The sequence below is a fragment of the Cetorhinus maximus genome, unplaced genomic scaffold, assembly GCF_964194155.1.
Source record: "Cetorhinus maximus unplaced genomic scaffold, sCetMax3.hap1.1 HAP1_SCAFFOLD_3683, whole genome shotgun sequence".
NCBI lineage: Eukaryota > Metazoa > Chordata > Chondrichthyes > Lamniformes > Cetorhinidae > Cetorhinus > Cetorhinus maximus.
The window spans coordinates 5,001-24,272 of NW_027599589.1; the positions used below are offsets into that span (position 1 = coordinate 5,001).

Consider the following 19,272-nt stretch of genomic DNA (forward strand, 5'->3'; position numbering starts at 1 on the left):
AGGGACCCCATTCAACTCCCCGACTGGGACCCAGTTCCACTGGGGACCCCATTCAACTCCCCGACTGGGAACCAGTTCCACTAGGGACCCCATTCAACTCCCCGACTGGGACCCAGTTCCACTGGGGACTCCATTCAACTCCCCGACTGGGAACCAGCTCCACTGGGGACCCCATTCAACTCCCCGACTGGGACCCAGTTCCACTGGGGACCCCATTCAACTCCCCGACTGGGAACCAGTTCCACTAGGGACCCCATTCAACTCCCCGACTGGGACCCAGTTCCACTGGGGACCCCATTCAACTCCCCGACTGGGACCAGATCGAATTGAAGCCATTGCAACTGGCCGAGTGAGGCCAGGTCAACTGGTCAACTGGACATCACCTGAGACCAGCACGGCCAGAATCCAGTTCAACTGGTGGCAACTGGAACCAGCGCATCTGGGACACCCCACCTCACCAAACCCCGCCCCTCCCTCCAAACCCCGCCCCTCTCTCCAAACCCCGCCCCCTCTCTCCAAACCCCGCCCCCTCCCTCCAAACCCCGCCCCCTCTCTCCAAACACCTCCCCCTCTCTCCAAACCCCGCCCCTCCCTCCAAACCCCGCCCCCTCTCTCCAAACACCTCCCCCTCTCTCCAAACCCCGCCCCCTCCCTCCAAAGTCCGCCCCCTCTCTCCAAACACCTCCCCCTCTCTCCAAACCCCGCCCCCTCTCTCCAAACCCCTCCCCCTCTCTCCAAACCCCGCCCCCTCTCTCCAAAGTCCGCCCCCTCTCTCCAAACACCTCCCCCTCTCTCCAAACCCCGCCCCCTCTCTCCAAACCCCTCCCCCTCTCTCCAAACCCCGCCCCCTCTCTCCAAAGTCTGCCCCCCTCACCAAACCCCGCCCCTCCCTCCAAACCCCGCCCCCTCTCTCCAAAGTCCGCCCCCTCTCTCCAAACACCTCCCCCTCCCTCCAAACCCCGCCCCCTCTCTCCAAACCCCGCCCCCTCTCTCCAAACCCCTCCCCCTCTCTCCAAACCCCGCCCCCTCTCTCCAAAGTCCGCCCCCTCTCTCCAAACACCTCCCCCTCTCTCCAAACCCCGCCCCCTCTCTCCAAACCCCTCCCCCTCTCTCCAAACCCCGCCCCCTCTCTCCAAATCCCCCCCTCTCTCCAAAGTCCGCCCCCTCTCTCCAAATCCCCCCCTCTCTCCAAACCCCGCCCCCTCTCTCCAAACCCCTCCCCCTCTCCCCAAACGCTGCCCCCTCTCTCCAAACCCCTCCCCCTCTCTCCAAACCCCACCCCCTCTCTCCAAACCCCTCCCCCTCTCCAAACCCCTGCCCCTTTCTCCAAACCCCTCCCCCTCTCTCCAAACCCCTCCTCCTCTCCCAAACCCCTCCCCCTCTCTCCAAACCCCACCCCCTCTCTCCAAACCCCTCCCCCTCTCCCAAACCCCTCCCCTCCCAAAAGGCTTCCCCCTCACCTAAAGCCCCTCTTCCTCTCCTGTAGCGCCTGTCCATCCCGAAGCCCATCCTCCACCCCGCGGTGGAGTAACCTCAGAGAGACCACCACAAATTTCCACTCAATCCGGACTTTAATATTTTCCAAATTCCAGATCCAAGAAGATGGCGGACCCACATGGGTCAAAGTTCAAGGGTTGACCACGCCAAGTCAAAACGGACAGAAATCGCCATGGCGGACGGGGTCAGGGGTTAGAGGGAGGGTCTTCGATGGGAGAGTGAGGGGATTAGAGGGGAGGGTCTTCGATGGGAGAGTGAGGGGGTTAGAGGGATGGTCTTCGATGTGAGAGTGAGGGGATTAGAGGGGAGGGTCTTCGATGGGAGAGTGAGGGGATTAGAGGGGAGGGTCTTCGATGGGAGAGTGAGGGGATTAGAGGGGATGGTCTTCACTGGGAGGGCTGAGGGGATTAGAGGGATGGTCTTCGATGGGAGAGTGAGGGGGTTAGAGGGATGGTCTTCGATGGGAGAGTGAGGGGATTAGAGGGGAGGGTCTTCGATGGGAGAGTGAGGGGATTAGAGGGAGGGTCTTCGATGGGAGAGTGAGGGGATTAGAGGGGAGGGTCTTCGATGGGAGAGTGAGGGGATTAGAGGGGAGGGTCTTTGATGGGAGAGTGAGGGGATTAGAGGGAGGGTCTTCGATGGGAGAGTGAGGGGATTAGAGGGGAGGGTCTTCGATGGGAGAGTGAGGGGATTAGAGGGGAGGGTCTTCGATGGGAGAGTGAGGGGATTAGAGGGATGGTCTTCGATGGGAGAGTGAGGGGATTAGAGGGGATGGTCTTCACTGGGAGGGCTGAGGGGATTAGAGGGATGGTCTTCGATGGGAGAGTGAGGGGATTAGAGGGATAGTCTTCGATGGGAGAGTGAGGGGATTAGAGGGATGGTCTTCGATGGGAGAGTGAGGGGATTAGAGGGAGGGTCTTCGATGGGAGAGTGAGGGGATTAGAGGGAGGGTCTTCGATGGGAGAGTGAGGGGATTAGAGGGATGGTCTTCGATGGGAGAATGAGGGGATTAGAGGGATGGTCTTCGATGGGAGGGTGAGGGGATTAGAGGGATGGTCTTCGATGGGAGAGTGAGGGGATTAGAGGGATGGTCTTCGATGGGAGAGTGAGGGGATTAGAGGGATGGTCTTCGATGGGAGAGTGAGGGGATTAGAGGGATGGTCTTCGATGGGAGGGTGAGGGGATTAGAGGGAGGGTCTTCGATGGGAGAGTGAGGGGATTAGAGGGGAGGGTCTGATGGTCTTCGATGGGAGAGTTAGGGGATTAGTGGGAGGGTCTTCACTGGGAGGGCTGAGGGGGTCCATCCAGTCAGCTCAGCACAGGCCAGGGTAAGAGCCTGGGCCTCTTCCTTCCATCTGCGGGGCCTCCATTTCACGACGGGTCCATCGTCCTGACGCACGTGGACAACAGCTCCAGGCCCCTCAGCGAGGGCGACCATGACACCCGTATCCCTGAAAGCAGAGCGTGAGGCAGTGCTAGACGAGGGTGGGGGTGTGTGGGGGCCCGGACGGTGGTCGGGGGTTGGGGGGGGTGGGGGTGTTACGTCGACCAAGCGGACGGGGACGGGGCACGGCACGGCGTCAATTCGAAACGGCAGGCTTCCGGGCCTAGCGGCGGCCATTTTGTATGTCAAGCCGGGCAACCAGGCAGGAGGTGTGGGTCCCCTTTCTCTATCCTGTCCCGTGACCTGTAGCGGGAGAGAGAAAGAGAGAGAGGAGACGGGTTAGAGTTGTAGGCTGAGGCTGTTGAGCTCAGGATGGGGACTGGGGGGTTGCGGCTGGAGATTTCTTACCCTGAGAGGGTCGGCAGAAGTGCAGGAGAGCCAGCAAGAAGAGGACCGAGGAGACGATAAACCCCGGGATCGCCATGGGGAAACCTGTAGGGGGTAAAAGGGAGGGTCAAGAGGTCAGCCAGACAGAGACAAGGGCTCCCAGAAACGCCGGGGTCAAGGGGGTGGGGGGATTAACCCTCTCACCCACCCCCTCCCAGTTACACACACACACACCGGGCAGCCCCTTCCCCTATCGGAGGGGGGATTAACCCTCTCACCCACCCCCTCCCAGTTACACACACACACACCGGGCAGCCCCTTCCCCTATCGGAGGGGGGGGGATTAACCCTCTCACCCACCCCCTCCCAGTTACACACACACACACCGGGCAGCCCCTTCCCCTATCGGAGGGGGGATTAACCCTCTCACCCACCCCCTCCCAGTTACACACACACACACACCGGGCAGCCCCTTCCCCTATCGGAGGGAGGAGGGGGGGAGTAACACTGCGAGTACCTGTTGGAGTGTGAAGACGGAGGGAGACTCTGAGTGGATCCTCCAGGGAGATGTGTGAGACCTCGCAGGTGTAGACGGAGGCAGCTCCCTCGAGGGTGGGGGTGACGGACACCTGCGAGGAGAGGTTGTAGGTCCCGTCTTTATTCCGGCGGTGGCTGGAGTACGAGACCCCGGAGAGAGCCAGGGGCCCCACGTCATTGGCCTCGCTCTCCTCGGACCAACTCACCGACACGTCGAGGGGATAGTACCGGGAGATCTCGCAGCTCAGGTCCTGGCGCACTCCCACCTCAAAACGCAGGCTCTCCGGTTTCAACACCACACGCGGGGGCTCTGTTAAAAAACACACAGAGTGAACCCTCTCCCGGCAGATATCAACACAGGGAGCGGACTCTCTCTGTCCCCTCTCTGTCTCAATCCCCTCTCTCCATCCCCTCTCTCTCAGTCCCCTCTCTGTCTCTCTCTGTCCCCTCTCTCTCTCTCTCAGTCCCCTCGCTGACTCTCTCAGTCTCAATCCCCTCTCTGTCTCTCTGTCCCCTCTCTGTCTCTCTCAGTCCCCTCTCACTCTCTCTCTCAGTCCCCTCTCCCTCTCTCTCTCAATCCCCTCTCCCTCTCTCCCTCAATCCCCTCTCTGTCTCTCTCAATCCCCTCTCTGTCTCTCTCAGTCTCCTCTCTGTCTCTCTCAGTCCCCTCTCTCTCTCTCAGTCCCATCTCTGTCTCAATCCTCTCTCTCTCCATCCCCTCTCTCTCAGTCCCCTCTCTGTCTCTCTCAATCCTCTCTCTGTCTCTCTCAGTCTCCTCTCTGTCTCTCTCAGTCCCCCCTCTGTCTCTCTCAGTCCCCTCTCTGTCTCTCTCAGTCTCCTCTCTGTCTCTTTGTCTCCTCTCTATCTCTCTCAGTCCCCTCTCTCTCTCTCTCCATCCCCTCTCTTTCAGTCCCCCCTCTGTCTCTCTGTCCCCTCTCTGTCTCTCTCAGTCCCCTCTCTGTCTCAATCCCCTCTCTGTCTCTCTCTCAGTCTCCTCTCTGTCTCTCTCAGTCCCCTCTCTCTCTCTCAGTCCCCTCTCTCTCTCAGTCCCCTCTCTCTCTCAGTCCCCTCTCTATCTCTCTCAGTCCCCTCTCTGTCTCTCTCAGTCACCTCTCTGTCTTTCTCAGTTCCCTCTCTCTCTCTCAGTCACCTCTCTGTCTTTCTCAGTTCCCTCTCTCTCTCTCAGTCCCCTCTCTCTCTCTCAGTCCCCCCTCTCTCTCTCAGTCCCCCCTCTCTCTCTCAGTCCCCCCTCTCTCTCTCAGTCCCCCCTCTCTTTCTCTCAGTCCCCTCTCTCTCAGTCCCCTCTCTCTCTCTCAGTCCCCTCTCTCTCTGTCAGTCCCCTCTCTCTCTCTTAGTCCCCTCTCTGTGTCTCTCTCAGTCCCCTCTCTCTCTCTCAGTCCCCTCTCTATCTCTCAGTCCCCTCTCTATCTCTCAGTCCCCTCTCTCTCTCTCAGTCCCCTCTCTCTCTCAGTCCCCTCTCTATCTCTCTCAGTCCCCCTCTCTCAATCCCCTCTCTCTCTCTCAGTCCCCTCTCTGACTCTCTCAGTCCCCTCCCTCTCTCTCAGGCCCCTCTTTCTCTGAGTCCCCTCTCTCTCTCTTAGTCCCCTCTCTCTCTCTTAGTCCCCTCTCTCTCTCTCTCAGTCCCCTCTCTCTCTCTCAGTCCCCTCTCTCTCTCTCAGTCCCCTCTCTCTCTCTCTCAGTCCCTTCTCTCTCTCTCAGTCCCCCCTCTCTCTTTCAGTCCCCTCTCTGTCTCAGTCCCCTCTCTCTCTCTCAGTCCCCTCTCCCTCTCTCTCAGTTCCCTCTTTCTCTCTCAATCCCCTCTCTCTCTCTCAGTCCCCTCTCTCTCTCTCTGTCCCCCTCTCTCTCTCTCAATCCCCTCTCTCTCTCTCAGTCCCCTCTCTGTCTCTCTCAGTCCCTTCCCTCTCTCTCTCAGGCCCCTCTCTCTCTCAGGGAGATATCTGTACACTGACTGGTGTCTCTCAGTCCCTCTCTCTCAGGGAGATATCTGTACACTGACTGGTGTCTCTCAGTCCTTCTCTCTCTCAGGGAGATATCTGTACAATGACTGGTGTCTCTCAGTCCGCTCTCTCTCTCAGGGAGATATCTGTACACTGACTGATGTCTCTCAGTCCCCTCTCTCTCAGGGAGATATCTGTACACTGACGGGTGTCTCTCAGTCCCCTCTCTCTCAGGGTGATATCTGTACATTGACTGGTGTCTCTCAGTCCCTCTCTCTCTCAGGGAGATATCTGTACACTGACTGGTGTCTCTCAGTCCCCTCTCTCTCAGGGAGATATCTGTACACTGACTGATGTCTCTCAGTCCCTCTCTCTCAGGGAGATATCTGTACACTGACTGGTGTCTCTCAGTCCCTCTCTCTCTCAGGGAGATATCTGTACACTGACTGGTGTCTCTCAGTCCCCTCTCTCTCTCAGGGAGATATCTGTACACTGACTGGTGTCTCTCAGTCCCCTCTCTCTCTCAGGGAGATATCTGTACACCGACTGGTGTCTCAGTCGCTCTCTCTCTCAGGGAGATATCTGTACACTGACTGGTGTCTCTCAGTCCCCTCTCTCTCTCTCAGGGAGATATCTGTACACTGACTGGTGTCTATCAGTCCCTCTCTCTCTCTCAGGGAGATATCTGTACACTGACTGGTGTCTCTCAGTTCCCTCTCTCTCAGGGAGATATCTGTACACTGACTGGTGTCTCTCAGTCCCCACTCTCTCAGGGAGATATCTGTACACTGACTGGTGTCTCTCAGTCCCCTCTCTCTCTCTCAGGGAGATATCTGTACACTGACTGGTGTCTCTCAGTCCCCTCTCTCTCAGGGAGATATTTGTACACTGACTGGTGTCTCTCAGTCCCCTCTCTCTCTCAGGGAGATATCTGTACACTGACTGGTGTCTCTCAGTCCCCTCTCTCTCAGGGAGATATCTGTACACTGACTGGTGTCTCTCAGTCCCCTCTCTCTCTCAGTCCCCTCTCTCTCTCAGTCCCCTCTCTCTCTCTCAGTCCCCTCTCTCTCTCTCTCAGTCCCCTCTCTCTCTCTCTCAGTCCCCTCTCTCTCTCTCTCAGTCCCCTCTCTCTCTCTCTCAGTCCCCTCTCTCTCTCTCAGTCCCCTCTCTCTCTCTCTCAATCCCCTCTCTCTCTCTCAGTCCCCTCTCTATCTCTCTGTCCCCCTCTCTCTCTCTCAGTCCCCTCTCTCTCTCTCAGTCCCCTGTCTGTCTCTCTCAGTCACCTCCCTCTCTCTCTCAGGCCCCTCTCTCTCTCAGGGAGATATCTGTACACTGACTGGTGTCTCTCAGTCCCCTCTCTATCTCAGGGAGATATCTGTACACTGACTGGTGTCTCTCAGTCCCTCTCTCTCTCAGGGAGATATCTGTAAACTGACTGGTGTCTCTCAGTCCCCTCTCTCTCTCAGGGAGATATCTGTACACTGACTGGTGTCTCTCAGTCCCCTCTCTCTCTCAGGGAGATATCTGTACACTGACTGGTGTCTCTCAGTCCCCTCTCTCTCTCAGGGAGATATCTGTACACTGACTGGTGTCTCTCAGTCCCCTCTCTCTCTCAGGGAGATATCTGTACACTAACTGGTGTCTCTCAGTCCCCTCTCTATCTCAGGGAGATATCTGTACACTGACTGGTGTCTCTCAGTCCCTCTCTCTCTCAGGGAGATATCTGTAAACTGACTGGTGTCTCTCAGTCCCCTCTCTCTCTCAGGGAGATATCTGTACACTGACTGGTGTCTCTCAGTCCCCTCTCTCTCTCAGGGAGATATCTGTACACTAACTGGTGTCTCTCAGTCCCCTCTCTCTCTCAGGGAGATATCTGTACACAGTCTGGTGTCTCTCAGTCCCTCTCTCTCAGGGAGATATCTGTACACTGTCTGCTGTCTCTCAGTCCCTCTCTCTCTCTCAGGGAGATATCTGTACACTGTCTGCTGTCTCTCAGTCCCTCTCTCTCTCTCAGGAAGATATCTGTACACTGACTGGTGTCTCTCAGTCCCCTCTCTCTCTCAGGGAGATATCTGTACACTGACTGGTGTCTCTCAGTCCCTCTCTCTCTCTCAGGGAGATATCTGAACACTGACTGGTGTCTCTCAGTCCCCTCTCTCTCTCAGGGAGATATCTGTACACTGACTGGCGTCTCTCAGTCCCCTCTCTCTCAGGGAGATATCTGTACACTGACTGGTGTCCCTCAGTCCGCTCTCTCTCTCAGTCCCCTCTCTCTCTCTCAGTCCTCTCTCTCTCTCTCAGTCCCCTCTCTCTCTCTCTCAGTCCCCTCTCTCTCTCTCTCAGTCCCCTCTCTCTCTCTCTCAATCCCTCTCTCTCTCTCTCAATCCCCTCTCTCTCTCTCAATCCCCTCTCTCTCTCTCAGTCCCCTCTCTCTCTCTCTGTCCCCCTCTCTCTCTCTCAGTCCCCTCTCTCTCTCTCAATCCCCTCTCTCTCTCTCAATCCCCTCTCTCTCTCTCAGTCCCCTCTCTCTCTCTCAGTCCCCTCTCTCTCTCTCTGTCCCCCTCTCTCTCTCTCAGTCCCCTCTCTCTCTCTCAGTCCCCTCTCTGTCTCTCTCAGTCACCTCCCTCTCTCTCTCAGGCCCCTCTCTCTCTCAGGGAGATATCTGTACACTGACTGGTGTCTCTCAGGCGCCTCTCTATCTCAGGGAGATATCTGTACACTGACTGGTGTCTCTCAGTCCCTATCTCTCTCAGGGAGATATCTGTACACTGACTGGTGTCTCTCAGTCCCCTCTCTCCCAGGGAGATATCTGTACACTGACTGGTGTCTCAGTCCCTCTCTCTCTCAGGGAGATATCTGTACACTGACTGGTGTCTCTCAGTCCCCTCTCTCTCTCAGGGAGATATCTGTACACTGACTGGTGTCTCTCAGTCCCCTCTCTCTCAGGGAGATATCTGTACACTGACTGGTGTCTCAGTCCCTCTCTCTCTCAGGGAGTTATCTGTACACTGACTGTTGTCTCTCAGTCCCCTCTCTCTAATGGAGATATCTGTACACTAACTGGTGTCTCAGTCCCTCTCTCTCTCAGGGAGATATCTGTAGACTGACTGGTGTCTCTCAGTCCCCTCTCTCTCTCAGGGAGATATCTGTACACTGACTGGTGTCTCTCAGTCCCCTCTCTCTCTCAGGGAGATATCTGTACACTGACTGGTGTCTCTCAGTCTCTCTCTCTCTCAGGGAGATATCTGTACACTGTCTGGTCTCTCTCAGTCCCTCTCTCTCAGGGAGATAGCTGTACACTGTCTGCTGTCTCTCAGTCCCTCTCTCTCTCTCAGGGAGATATCTGTACACTGACTGGTGTCTCTCAGTCCCCTCTCTCTCTCAGGGAGATATCTGTACACTGACTGGTGTCTCTCAGTCCCTCTCTCTCTCTCAGGGAGATATCTGAACACTGACTGGTGTCTCTCAGTCCCCTTTCTCTCTCAGTGAGATATCTGTACACTGACTGGCGTCTCTCAGTCCCCTCTCTCTCAGGGAGATATCTGTACACTGACTGGTGTCTCTCAGTCCGCTCTCTCTCTCAGTCCCCTCTCTCTCTCTCAGTCCCCTCTCTCTCTCACAGTCCCCTCTCTCTCTCTCTCAGTCCCCTCTCTCTCTCTCTCAATCCCCTCTCTCTCTCTCTCAATCCCCTCTCTCTCTCTCTCAATCCCCTCTCTCTCTCTCAATCCCCTCTCTCTCTCTCAGTCCCCTCTCTATCTCTCTGTCCCCCTCTCTCTCTCTCAGTCCCCTCTCTCTCTCTCAGTCCCCTCTCTGTCTCTCTCAGTCCCCTCCCTCTCTCTCTCAGGCCCCTCTCTCTCTCAGGGAGATATCTGTACACTGACTGGTGTCTCTCAGTGCATATCTCTCTCAGGGAGATATCTGTACACTGACTGGTGTCTCTCAGTCCCCTCTCTCTCGCAGGGAGATATCTGTACACTGACTGGTGTCTCTCAGTCCCCTCTCTCTCAGGGAGATATCTGTACACTGACTGGTGTCTCAGTCCCTCTCTCTCTCAGGGAGTTATCTGTACACTGACTGGTGTCTCTCAGTCCCCTCTCTCTCTCAGGGAGATATCTGTACACTGACTGGTGTCTCTCAGTCTCTCTCTCTCAGGGAGATACCTGTACACTGACTAGTGTCTCTCAGTCCCCTCTCTCTCTCAGGGAGATATCTGTACACTTACTGGTGTCTCTCAGTCTCTCTCTCTCAGGGAGATACCTGTACACTGACTGGTGTCTCTCAGTCCCCTCTCTCTCTCAGGGAGATATCTGTACACTTACTGGTGTCTCTCAGTCTCTCTCTCTCAGGGAGATACCTGTACACTGACTGGTGTCTCTCAGTCCCTCTCTCTCTCTCAGGGAGATATTTGAACACTGACTGGTGTCTCTCAGTCCCCTCTCTCTCTCAGGGAGATATCTGTACACTGACTGGCGTCTCTCAATCCCCTCTCTCTCAGGGAGATATCTGTACACTTACTGGTGTCTCTCAGTCCCTCTCTCTCTCTCAGGGAGATATCTGTACACTGACCGGTGTCTCTCAGTCCTCTCTCTCTCAGGGAGATATCTGTACACTGACTGGTGTCTCTCAGTCCCTCCCTCTCTCTCTCTCAGGGAGATATCTGTACGCTGACTGGTGTCTCTCAGTCCCCTCTCTCTCAGGGAGATATCTGTACACTGACTGGTGTCTCTCAGTCTCCTCTCTCTCAGGGAGATATCTGTACACTGACTGGTGTCTCTCAGTCCCTCTCTCTCAGGGAGATATCTGTACACTGACTGGTGTCTCTCAGTCCCCTCTCTCTCTCTCAGGGAGATATCTGTACACTGACTGGTGTCTCTCAGTCCCCTCTTTCTCTCAGGGAGATATCTGTACACTGACTGGTGTCTCTCAGTCACCTCTCTCTCAGGGAGATATCTGTACAATGACTGGTGTCTCTCAGTCCCTCTCTCTCAGGGAGATATCTGTACACTGACTGGTGTCTCTCAGTCACCTCTCTCTCAGGGAGATATCTGTACACTGAGTGGTGTCTCTCAGTCCTCTCTCTCTCAGGGAGATATCTGTACACTGACTGGTGTCTCTCAGTCCCCTCTCTCTCTCAGGGAGATATCTGTACACTGACTGGTGTCTCTCAGTCCCCTCTCTCTCTCAGGGAGATATCTGTACACTGACTGGTGTCTCTCAGTCCCCTCTCTCTCTCAGGGAGATATCTGTACACTAACTGGTGTCTCTCAGTCCCCTCTCTATCTCAGGGAGATATCTGTACACTGACTGGTGTCTCTCAGTCCCTCTCTCTCTCAGGGAGATATCTGTAAACTGACTGGTGTCTCTCAGTCCCCTCTCTCTCTCAGGGAGATATCTGTACACTGACTGGTGTCTCTCAGTCCCCTCTCTCTCTCAGGGAGATATCTGTACACTAACTGGTGTCTCTCAGTCCCCTCTCTCTCTCAGGGAGATATCTGTACACAGTCTGGTGTCTCTCAGTCCCTCTCTCTCAGGGAGATATCTGTACACTGTCTGCTGTCTCTCAGTCCCTCTCTCTCTCTCAGGGAGATATCTGTACACTGTCTGCTGTCTCTCAGTCCCTCTCTCTCTCTCAGGGAGATATCTGAACACTGACTGGTGTCTCTCAGTCCCCTCTCTCTCTCAGGGAGATATCTGTACACTGACTGGCGTCTCTCAGTCCCCTCTCTCTCAGGGAGATATCTGTACACTGACTGGTGTCCCTCAGTCCGCTCTCTCTCTCAGTCCCCTCTCTCTCTCTCAGTCCCCTCTCTCTCTCACAGTCCCCTCTCTCTCTCTCTCAGTCCCCTCTCTCTCTCTCTCAGTCCCCTCTCTCTCTCTCTCAGTCCCCTCTCTCTCTCTCTCAATCCCCTCTCTCTCTCTCTCAATCCCCTCTCTCTCTCTCAATCCCCTCTCTCTCTCTCAGTCCCCTCTCTCTCTCTCTGTCCCCCTCCCTCTCTCTCAGTCCCCTCTCTCTCTCTCAATCCCCTCTCTCTCTCTCAATCCCCTCTCTCTCTCTCAGTCCCCTCTCTCTCTCTCTGTCCCCCTCTCTCTCTCTCAGTCCCCTCTCTCTCTCTCAGTCCCCTCTCTGTCTCTCTCAGTCACCTCCCTCTCTCTCTCAGGCCCCTCTCTCTCTCAGGGAGATATCTGTACACTGACTGGTGTCTCTCAGGCGCCTCTCTATCTCAGGGAGATATCTGTACACTGACTGGTGTCTCTCAGTCCCTATCTCTCTCAGGGAGATATCTGTACACTGACTGGTGTCTCTCAGTCCCCTCTCTCCCAGGGAGATATCTGTACACTGACTGGTGTCTCAGTCCCTCTCTCTCTCAGGGAGATATCTGTACACTGACTGGTGTCTCTCAGTCCCCTCTCTCTCTCAGGGAGATATCTGTACACTGACTGGTGTCTCTCAGTCCCCTCTCTCTCAGGGAGATATCTGTACACTGACTGGTGTCTCAGTCCCTCTCTCTCTCAGGGAGTTATCTGTACACTGACTGTTGTCTCTCAGTCCCCTCTCTCTAATGGAGATATCTGTACACTAACTGGTGTCTCAGTCCCTCTCTCTCTCAGGGAGATATCTGTAGACTGACTGGTGTCTCTCAGTCCCCTCTCTCTCTCAGGGAGATATCTGTACACTGACTGGTGTCTCTCAGTCCCCTCTCTCTCTCAGGGAGATATCTGTACACTGACTGGTGTCTCTCAGTCTCTCTCTCTCTCAGGGAGATATCTGTACACTGTCTGGTCTCTCTCAGTCCCTCTCTCTCAGGGAGATAGCTGTACACTGTCTGCTGTCTCTCAGTCCCTCTCTCTCTCTCAGGGAGATATCTGTACACTGGCTGGTGTCTCTCAGTCCCCTCTCTCTCTCAGGGAGATATCTGTACACTGACTGGTGTCTCTCAGTCCCTCTCTCTCTCTCAGGGAGATATCTGAACACTGACTGGTGTCTCTCAGTCCCCTTTCTCTCTCAGTGAGATATCTGTACACTGACTGGCGTCTCTCAGTCCCCTCTCTCTCAGGGAGATATCTGTACACTGACTGGTGTCTCTCAGTCCGCTCTCTCTCTCAGTCCCCTCTCTCTCTCTCAGTCCCCTCTCTCTCTCACAGTCCCCTCTCTCTCTCTCTCAGTCCCCTCTCTCTCTCTCTCAATCCCCTCTCTCTCTCTCTCAATCCCCTCTCTCTCTCTCTCAATCCCCTCTCTCTCTCTCAATCCCCTCTCTCTCTCTCAGTCCCCTCTCTATCTCTCTGTCCCCCTCTCTCTCTCTCAGTCCCCTCTCTCTCTCTCAGTCCCCTCTCTCTCTCTCTCAGTCCCCTCCCTCTCTCTCTCAGGCCCCTCTCTCTCTCAGGGAGATATCTGTACACTGACTGGTGTCTCTCAGTGCATATCTCTCTCAGGGAGATATCTGTACACTGACTGGTGTCTCTCAGTCCCCTCTCTCTCAGGGAGATATCTGTACACTGACTGGTGTCTCAGTCCCTCTCTCTCTCAGGGAGATATCTGTACACTGACTGGTGTCTCTCAGTCCCCTCTCTCTCGCAGGGAGATATCTGTACACTGACTGGTGTCTCTCAGTCCCCTCTCTCTCAGGGAGATATCTGTACACTGACTGGTGTCTCAGTCCCTCTCTCTCTCAGGGAGTTATCTGTACACTGACTGGTGTCTCTCAGTCCCCTCTCTCTCTCAGGGAGATATCTGTACACTGACTGGTGTCTCTCAGTCTCTCTCTCTCAGGGAGATACCTGTACACTGACTGGTGTCTCTCAGTCCCCTCTCTCTCTCAGGGAGATATCTGTACACTTACTGGTGTCTCTCAGTCTCTCTCTCTCAGGGAGATACCTGTACACTGACTGGTGTCTCTCAGTCCCCTCTCTCTCTCAGGGAGATATCTGTACACTTACTGGTGTCTCTCAGTCTCTCTCTCTCAGGGTGATGTCTGTACACTGACTGGTGTCTCTCAGTCCCCTCTCTCTCTCAGGGAGCTATCTGTACATTGACTGGTGACTCTCAGTCCCCTCTCTCTCAGGGAGATATCTGTACACTGACTGGTGACTCTCAGTCCCCTCTCTCTCTCAGGGAGATATCTGTACACTGTCTGGTGTCTCTCAGTCACCTCTCTCTCAGGGAGATATCTGTACACTGAGTGGTGTCTCTCAGTCCTCTCTCTCTCAGGGAGATATCTGTACACTGACTGGTGTCTCTCAGTCCTCTCTCTCAGGGAGATATCTGTACACTGACTGGTGTCTCTCAGTCCCTCTCTCTCTCAGGGAGATATCTGTACACTGACTGGTGTCTCTCAGTCCTCTCTCTCTCAGGGAGATATCTGTACACTGACTGGTGTCTCTCAGTCCCTCTCTCTCTCAGGGAGATATCTGTACACTGACTGGTGTCTGTCAGTCCTCTCTCTCTCAGGGAGATATCTGTACACTGACTGGTGTCTCTCAATCCCCTCTCTCTCAGGGAGATATCTGTACACTTACTGGTGTCTCTCAGTCCCTCTCTCTCTCTCAGGGAGATATCTGTACACTGACCGGTGTCTCTCAGTCCTCTCTCTCTCAGGGAGATATCTGTACACTGACTGGTGTCTCTCAGTCCCTCCCTCTCTCTCTCTCAGGGAGATATCTGTACGCTGACTGGTGTCTCTCAGTCCCCTCTCTCTCAGGGAGATATCTGTACACTGACTGGTGTCTCTCAGTCTCCTCTCTCTCAGGGAGATATCTGTACACTGACTGGTGTCTCTCAGTCCCTCTCTCTCAGGGAGATATCTGTACACTGACTGGTGTCTCTCAGTCCCCTCTCTTTCTCTCAGGGAGATATCTGTACACTGACAGGTGTCTCTCAGTCCCCTCTTTCTCTCAGGGAGATATCTGTACACTGACTGGTGTCTCTCAGTCACCTCTCTCTCAGGGAGATATCTGTACACTGACTGGTGTCTCTCAGTCCCCTCTCTCTCTCAGGGAGATATCTGTACAATGACTGGTGTCTCTCAGTCACCTCTCTCTCAGGGAGATATCTGTACACTGAGTGGTGTCTCTCAGTCCTCTCTCTCTCAGGGAGATATCTGTACACTGACTGGTGTCTCTCAGTCCTCTCTCTCAGGGAGATATCTGTACACTGACTGGTGTCTCTCAGTCCCTCTCTCTCTCAGGGAGATATCTGTACACTGACTGGTGTCTCTCAGTCCTCTCTCTCTGGGAGATATCTGTACACTGATTTACCCATGACCTCCACGACGATGGCCTGTTGTGCGTGACCTCTGTCCCCCTTGACGATACAGATGTAGGTGCCCTCATCCTTCACGGTGAAATCCAGGAGGTGGAGAGAGACGTTGCCCTCGCTGTAGACTCCCTCGTGCTGTATGGAAGTTCCCTCCCTCTCCGGACCCCCTTGGCCACCCGCTAGGGTGTAGATGATCCGGCCGGCCCCTTTGTGCTGGACACGCCATTCCAGAGAAACGGAGTTGGGATCTGCTCCCAGGAAGCCGCAGTCCAGGAGAAGGTTCCTTCCCAGAGTGGTGCGGAGATTCGCTGTGTGTGTGTACAGGACGAATTCCACTGCAGAGCGATGGGACAGCAGGTCAATCCAGGTAATCCCAAACCCCTTCCCGTTCACTCCCACTGTACACAATCCCAAAACCCTTCCCGTTCACTCCCACTGTACACAATCCCAATGGACCAAAACCCCTTCACCCTCACTCCCACTATACACAATCCCAATCCCCTTCCCGTTCACTCCCACTGTACACAATCCCAAACCCCTTCCCGTTCACTCCCACTGTACACAATCCCAATGGACCAAAACCCCTTCACCCTCACTCCCACTATACACAATCCCAATCCCAAACCCCTTCCCGTTCACTCCCACTGTACACAATCCCAATCCCAATCCTCTTCCCGTTCACTCACACTGTACACAATCCCAATCCCCTTCCCGTTCACTCCCACTGTACACAATCCCAATCCCAAACCCCTTCCCGTTCACTCCCACTGTACACAATCCCAATCCCAAACCCCTTCCCTTTCACTCCCACTGTACACAATCCCAATCCCAAACCCCTTCCCGTTCACTCCCACTGTACACAATCCCAATCCCCTTCCCGTTCACTCCCACTGTACACAATCCCAATCCCAAACCCCTTCCCGTTCACTCCCACTGTACACAATCCCAATCCCCTTCCCGTTCACTCCCACTATACACAATCCCAATCCCAAACCCCTTCCCGTTCACTCCCACTGTACACAATCCCAATGGACCCAAACCCCTTCCCGTTCACTCCCACTGTACACAATCCCAATCCCAAACGCCTTCCCGTTCACTCCCACTGTACACAATCCCAATCCCAAACCCCTTTCCGTTCACTCCCACTGTACACAATCCCAATCCCAAACCCCTTCCCGTTCACTCCCACTGTACACAATCCCAATCCCAAACTCCTTCCCGTTCACTCCCACTGTACACAATCCCAATTGGCCCAAACCCCTTCCCGTTCACTCCCACTGTACACAATCCCAATCCCCTTCCCGTTTACTCCCACTGTACACAATCCCAATCCCAAACCCCTTCCCGTTCACTCCCACTGTACACAATGCCAATCCCAAACCCCTTCCCGTTCACTCCCACTGTACACAATCCCAATCCCAAACCCCTTCCCGTTCACTCCCACTGTACACAATCCCAATCCCAAACCCCTTCCCGTTCACTCCCACTGTACACAATCCCAATCCCAAACCCCTTCCCGTTCACTCCCACTGTACACAATCCCAATCCCAAACCCCTTCCCGTTCACTCCCACTGTACACAATCCCAATCCCAAACCCCTTCCCGTTCACTCCCACTGTACACAATCCCAAACTATTCCGCAGGGTACTGATCCGGTCTGTGTGAGCAGCTCCCGACGTTCCACCTACCGGAGAGCGGGATCGTTCCCGTGGCGCTGAGTTCCACGTTCAGCCTCTCGTTGATCCTCCGCTCTCCTCCCTCCTCCTCGGAGACTGGAATCGTCCTGAACACGAGGGAGACCCCGAGGCCTATCCCAGCGATGCGGAGGCCGCCGATGAAGGTGGTCCGGGGCTTCTCCTCGCCCTCGGGCTCCCCGCTCGGACCCTCAAGCATGCTGATATCGCAGGTCACCTCCTGTCCTTCACAATCCGCATGGAGCAGGGCATCTCCGTCCGGGATCGGGATGTCCGACACTGCAGGGAGGGAGGATGAGGGGTTGTCAGTGCTGAGGGTGTACCGCACTCTCGGAGGGTCAGTGCTGAGGGAGTGCCGCACTGTCGGAGGGTCAGTGCTGAGGGAGAGCCGCACTGTCGGAGGGTCATACTGAGGGAGCGCCGCACTGTCGGAGGGTCAGTGCTGTGGGAGCGTTGCACTGTCGGAGGGTCAGTGCTGAGGGAGAGCCGCACTGTCGGGGGGTCAGCGCTGAGGGAGCGCCACACTGTCGGAGGGTCAGTACTGAGGGGAGCGCCGCACTGTCGGAGGGTCAGCGCTGAGGGAGCGCCGCACTGTCGGAGGGTCAGCACTGAGGGAGAGCCGCACTTTCGGAGGGTCAGCGCTGAGGGAGAGCCGCACTGTCGGAGGGTCAGCGCTGAGGGAGAGCCGCACTGTCGGAGGGTCAGCGCTGAGGGAGAGCCGCACTGTCGGAGGGTCAGTGCTGAGGGAGAGCCGCACTGTCGGAGGGTCAGTGCTGAGGGAGTGCCGCACTGTCGGAGGGTCAGTACTGAGGGAGCACCGCACTGTCAGAGGGTCAGTACTGAGGGAGCGCCGCACTGTCGGAGGGTCAGTGCTGAGGGAGTACCGCACTGTCGGAGAGTCAGTACTGACCAAGTGCTTGTAGTAATACCAGTCAGCACTCCTGTGTAATGATACTCCATCAGTGCCTCACACCCAGACTTGTGACAGACTCAGGGGTTGGAATGGTCTACTCCTGCTCCAAAGTCTTACATGATAGGCTGGGCACTGACTGTGGATCGCTAAACCCCTGGCGCCTACAGTTCAATGCATTTTGGCGAATGGTGAGCAATTGCTGAACACTCCTGAATGCGCCAATAGCTAGCACTAACAGCCAATTGATGGCCATCAGTCAAGCTCGTGATGTGGCCTACCGACACAGGCTAAGGGTGACATATGTTCACATGCAGGGTCCACCCACAGGGACCCTTCCCCTGCAGAAGAAACGTTTATGTCCAAACCTTGCGCGCTTTTTGATTAACTCGGGAGCGTTCTCCGTGCCAAAGTCCCGGCCAATCAAGAGTCCAGCTGCCAAACAAACTTTTCTCCTCTAGCCGAAATTTGTGGCAATGGTTTGAAATTTGGCTATCTTGGGTTGGGTTCAAACCTGGCAAGCGTGAGAGGCAAATATGAGGCCATCATGGCTGTCTTTTCAACAACCGGCTTAGAACAAGGGGTCCACCCTTTCGGACTGAGGTGGGGTGGCCGTCTCCTGTCACTTGGGGGCAGTCGGGCGGCGGTAACTATGAAGCCTCACCAAGTGCCTCGAAGATGATGTGCTCCCGATCCTCATCGCGCACCTCATAGTTGGTCCAGGCCGATGTCTCCTCGTCGCCCGAGATGCTGATGTTGCGGAGGATGAGCAGGGCTTTATCGCGATTGAAGGCCCCGCCGATGGCGCCCAGTCCACTGCTGTCCTCGATGTACCAGCAATCGAGCACCAAGTCGGCAGCCTGGCGCAGCCCAGACTCCGCACCCACCAGCAAGACTACACAGGAGAAAGGTTAGATACAGAGTAAAGCTCCCTCTACACCGTCCCCATCAAACACTCCCAGGACAGGTACAGCACAGGGTTAGATACAGAGTAAAGCTCCCTCTACACCGTCCCCCATCAAACACTCCCAGGACAGGTGCAGCACGGGGTTAGATACAGAGTAAAGCTCCCTCTACACCGTCCCCATCAAACACTCCCAGGACAGGTACAGCACAGGGTTAGATACAGAGTAAAGCTCCCTCTACACCGTCCCCCATCAAACACTCCCAGGACAGGTGCAGCACGGGGTTAGATACAGAGTAAAGCTCCCTCTACACCGTCCCCATCAAACACTCCCAGGACAGGTACAGCACGGGGTTAGATACAGAGTAAAGCTCCCTCTACACCGTCCCCATCAAACACTCCCAGGACAGGTACAGCACGGGGTTAGATACAGAGTAAAGCTCCCTCTACACCGTCCCCATCAAACACTCCCAGGACAGGTACAGCACGGGGTTAGATACAGAGTAAAGCTCCCTCTACACCGTCCCCATCAAACACTCCCAGGGCAGGGAGGGAGGGGCAGGCTCCTTACCCAGGTTGAGGAGCAGCCAGTGGACATTGTGAAGCATGTTCCTGGGGTCTCGCTTGGCCGGTCTGTGTTTTAGTCCGTGGGGGTGGTGAGACCAGGAGAGCCGTCTGCATTTTTTGCTTTCACTTTGCTTTCCAGAAGCCCGAGGCCCTGTTTAGTTCCGGGAACTGAGCCGATTCTG

General features: G+C 55.4%; 1 protein-coding gene across 1 annotated transcript; it reads right to left on the reverse strand.

Moving 5' to 3' along the window:
• Positions 1–2,868: 2,868 nt before the first annotated feature.
• On the reverse strand, positions 2,869–18,514 carry LOC144678138 (tapasin-related protein-like; the record flags this gene model as incomplete). The annotated part of the gene is made up of 6 exons (XM_078538033.1): positions 2,869–2,948; positions 3,290–3,373; positions 3,785–4,114; positions 15,015–15,350; positions 16,704–16,988; positions 18,284–18,514. Coding segments are annotated over 6 exons (1,346 nt in total), but the record flags the coding sequence as incomplete, so codon positions are not given.
• Between the last annotated feature and the right edge of the window lie 758 nt (positions 18,515–19,272).